General features: G+C 42.1%; 1 protein-coding gene across 1 annotated transcript in view; it reads right to left on the bottom strand.

The window, feature by feature from the left end:
* Positions 1-2805, bottom strand: part of LOC110033600 (transcription initiation factor TFIID subunit 3-like) — a gene marked incomplete at its 3' end in the record, with an annotated part of 5116 nt that overhangs the window by 1480 nt on the left and 831 nt on the right. Inside the window, exons 3-4 of the mRNA XM_020737637.1 lie at positions 1415-1462; positions 1175-1193 (exon numbers count right to left, since the gene is read on the bottom strand). Coding sequence (XP_020593296.1) covers positions 1175-1193; positions 1415-1462 — 67 coding nt within the window. The remainder of the gene's footprint in view (positions 1-1174; positions 1194-1414; positions 1463-2805) is intronic.

The following is a 2805-nucleotide window of genomic DNA, read 5'->3' as shown; positions in this document are numbered from 1 at the left end:
TCTTTCCCTTTCTTGAGCTATCAACCAGTCCTTCTTGATCTCTATCACTCTTTCTCTCTCACTCTCTCAGTCTCTCTGTATCTCCTCATTCCCATGCTTCTCCTACTCTTGATATCTCTTACTCTCCCACTTGTTAGAAGAGATGAGGACAGAGTGACATGTTGATTGTTTGGGAGATATTGTGTGTAATAAGGGAGGGATAGAGAGGAGAGATAGAGAAGTGAAAGGCGGATAGAGATATAAGAGAGAGGGATACTCAGAGGGGAAGAGAGAGAGAGAGAGAGATTTAAAGCTATAAAAAGATGAGAGAAAGAGAAAGAGAAAGAATGAGGGATATTAAGGTAGAGAGTGAAACAGGGATAGAGTGAGAGAAAGGGTGGGAGGGAGAGATATATCAAGAATGAGAGGGGGAGAGAGTGAAAGAGAGAATGACAGTGGAGAGATATAGCGATAGAGTGAGGGAGAGATGGAAGACAGAAAGATAGTCAGGTTCTCCCTATCTCTGAGGTGGAGAGAGCAAAAGAGAGGTGTGAGGGAGAGAGAGTGATGGGGAGAGAGCGGGAGAGAAGAGACATAGAGAGAAAGAAGGAAAGTTGACATAAAGGGTGAGAGAGAGCCAGCAATCCAAAGAGAGCATAGAAAGGAGGAGCGAGAGAAAGAGAGACAGAGAGGGAGATTTGTTTTGAGGGAGAACTGGAGAGAAAGGGTGAGAGAAAAGAAATAAATAGGGAGGCAAAGAATGGTAGAATGTAAGTTGGAGGGAGGGATACAACTAGATTAAGAGCTTGAGAGAAGAGAAATAACAATAGAGAATGACAGTAAGAAGGAATGAGAGAGAGATATATATAAATAAAAAGATAGAGAGGTTTGGGAGAGAGAGAGGGAGGGAAAAAAAGAGGGAAGAGAGGGAGGGAGGAGAGGGGAAGAGAGTGAGAGATAAGGGTGAGAAGGCGTGCATGAGAAATGTAGAGAGAGTGAGAGAAAGATGGGAAGGGAGAGAGAGAAAAAAAAGAGGGTGAGGATAGAAGAGAGGGAAGAGAGGGAAGGAGTGAGCTAGAAATGAAGCAAAAAAAGGAGGGAGGGAGAGAGAGAGAGAGTGTGTGTAAATGATTGATGGAGAGATGGAAGGTGCTTGTGGGAGAGAGTAAATACAGAGTTGAAGGAGAGGGAGAACTCTTTCTCTCTCTCTCTCTCTCACATGCACAAACTTATGTCCTCTTTCTACTCTCTTTATCCTCTCCCATCTCTTCAAAATCTCTCAATTGCTCACTTTCTCTCTCTTCTTTTATTTTAACTCTCTCCCACACTAAATCTCTCAAACTCTTGCTCTCTACCTCACACTCACTCTCACTTACACAATCTCACGTATACTTTCTCTATCACCCAGCCTCCCTCCCTCTTTTCTCTCTCTCACCCTTCTCTTTGTCATCCTCATTCTCTTTTCCACCCTTTCTTTCTCTCACTTTATATATCTTCAACTCGGTTTTCCTCCTAGCCTCCCTCCCATTTTAACTCTCTTCCACTCTAAATCTCTCCCGTAAACTATCTCTCTTCCACTCTGTCACTCTCCCTTTCTCTTCCTCTGTAGCTTGTTTTCTCTCTTTTCCTCCTTCCTCCCTACATCCCTCTTACCCTTCAAAGGGGGGGGAGTGGGAGAGATAATGAAGAGAGACAGTGAGAGAAAGTTTGTGTTAGAGAGAAACATAGAGAGCTCTCACTAGCTATCTCTCATGATGTCTTTCTTGTAATTACTCATTCTCTTTACTTTGCTATCTCTTCTATCTCTCTCTTTGTCACACACTTTCTCTCAAACTATCAACAAGTCACTCTCTTCACTCTTTTTGTAAGATATAGAAAGAAATAGAGATATCATGGGTGGCAGAAGCATGGGAGTGAGAGAGAGGGAGGGAGAGAATGATGGGGAGAAATAGGTTAATAGTTTAGGGAGAGAAGAAAGATAAGAGATAAGATAATGTAAGATGGAGAGGGAGAATGGGGAAAGAGAGAGTAGTGAGTGAGCAAAAGTGACAAATATTGGGAGAGAAACAGAGAGTGATGGGGATATATCGAGAGAGAGAGAGAGATAGTGAAGGAAATAGAGAATGGATAGAGAGAGAGTGAGCGAGATATCAGGACAAAAAGATAGGATGATAGTTTAAAAGAGAGAAAAAGAGAGAATTAAGATAGAGTAATATCTCTATTCTCTCTCTACCCCTCTCTACGTTCCCTTGTCTCCCCCTTTTCCTTACTTTCTCTCTCTCTCTTTCACACACTCTCTCTCTACCTCTATCCCACTCTATCTTTCTTCTTCTTTCTCTCTCTCCCTCCATCTCTCATTTCTTTGTCTATCACGCTCCATTAATCTCTTCTTCCCTCTCTTTTCCCCCACTCTTTCTAACTCATTCACTCAATCTTTACTTCTTATTGATTTATCAACTTGTCTCCTCTCTCTATCTCTCACAATTTAGATGCTCTCCTTTCTTTCTTTCTCTTCCTCCCTCTCTTCTTTTCTCTCTTTCTCCTTTTCTTTCACTAGAGCAAGAAAAAAAGAGCAGAAGGATATAAATCTAAAGGGAGGTTGAGAGCAATAGAGAAATTGGGGAAGATAGAGAGGGTGAGAAAAAGATGGGGACAGAGAGAGATCTAGAGTGAAAGATAGTGAGAATGAGAGAGAGAGAGAGAGGTAGTGGAAACAAGAGATCGAGAGATTTTGATCCCCCATCTCTCTCCCACTCACTCTCTAAGTAAATTTATCTCTCTCGTGTGAGAGAGTCAGAGAGAATTGAAATAAAGAGAGTAGGAAAG

Source organism: Phalaenopsis equestris, unplaced genomic scaffold (genome assembly GCF_001263595.1).
Source record: "Phalaenopsis equestris unplaced genomic scaffold, ASM126359v1 Scaffold001235, whole genome shotgun sequence".
Classification (NCBI taxonomy): domain Eukaryota; kingdom Viridiplantae; phylum Streptophyta; class Magnoliopsida; order Asparagales; family Orchidaceae; genus Phalaenopsis; species Phalaenopsis equestris.
The sequence above is the reverse complement of the archived record's forward strand: the minus strand, read 5'-3'. Positions and strand labels throughout refer to the sequence as shown.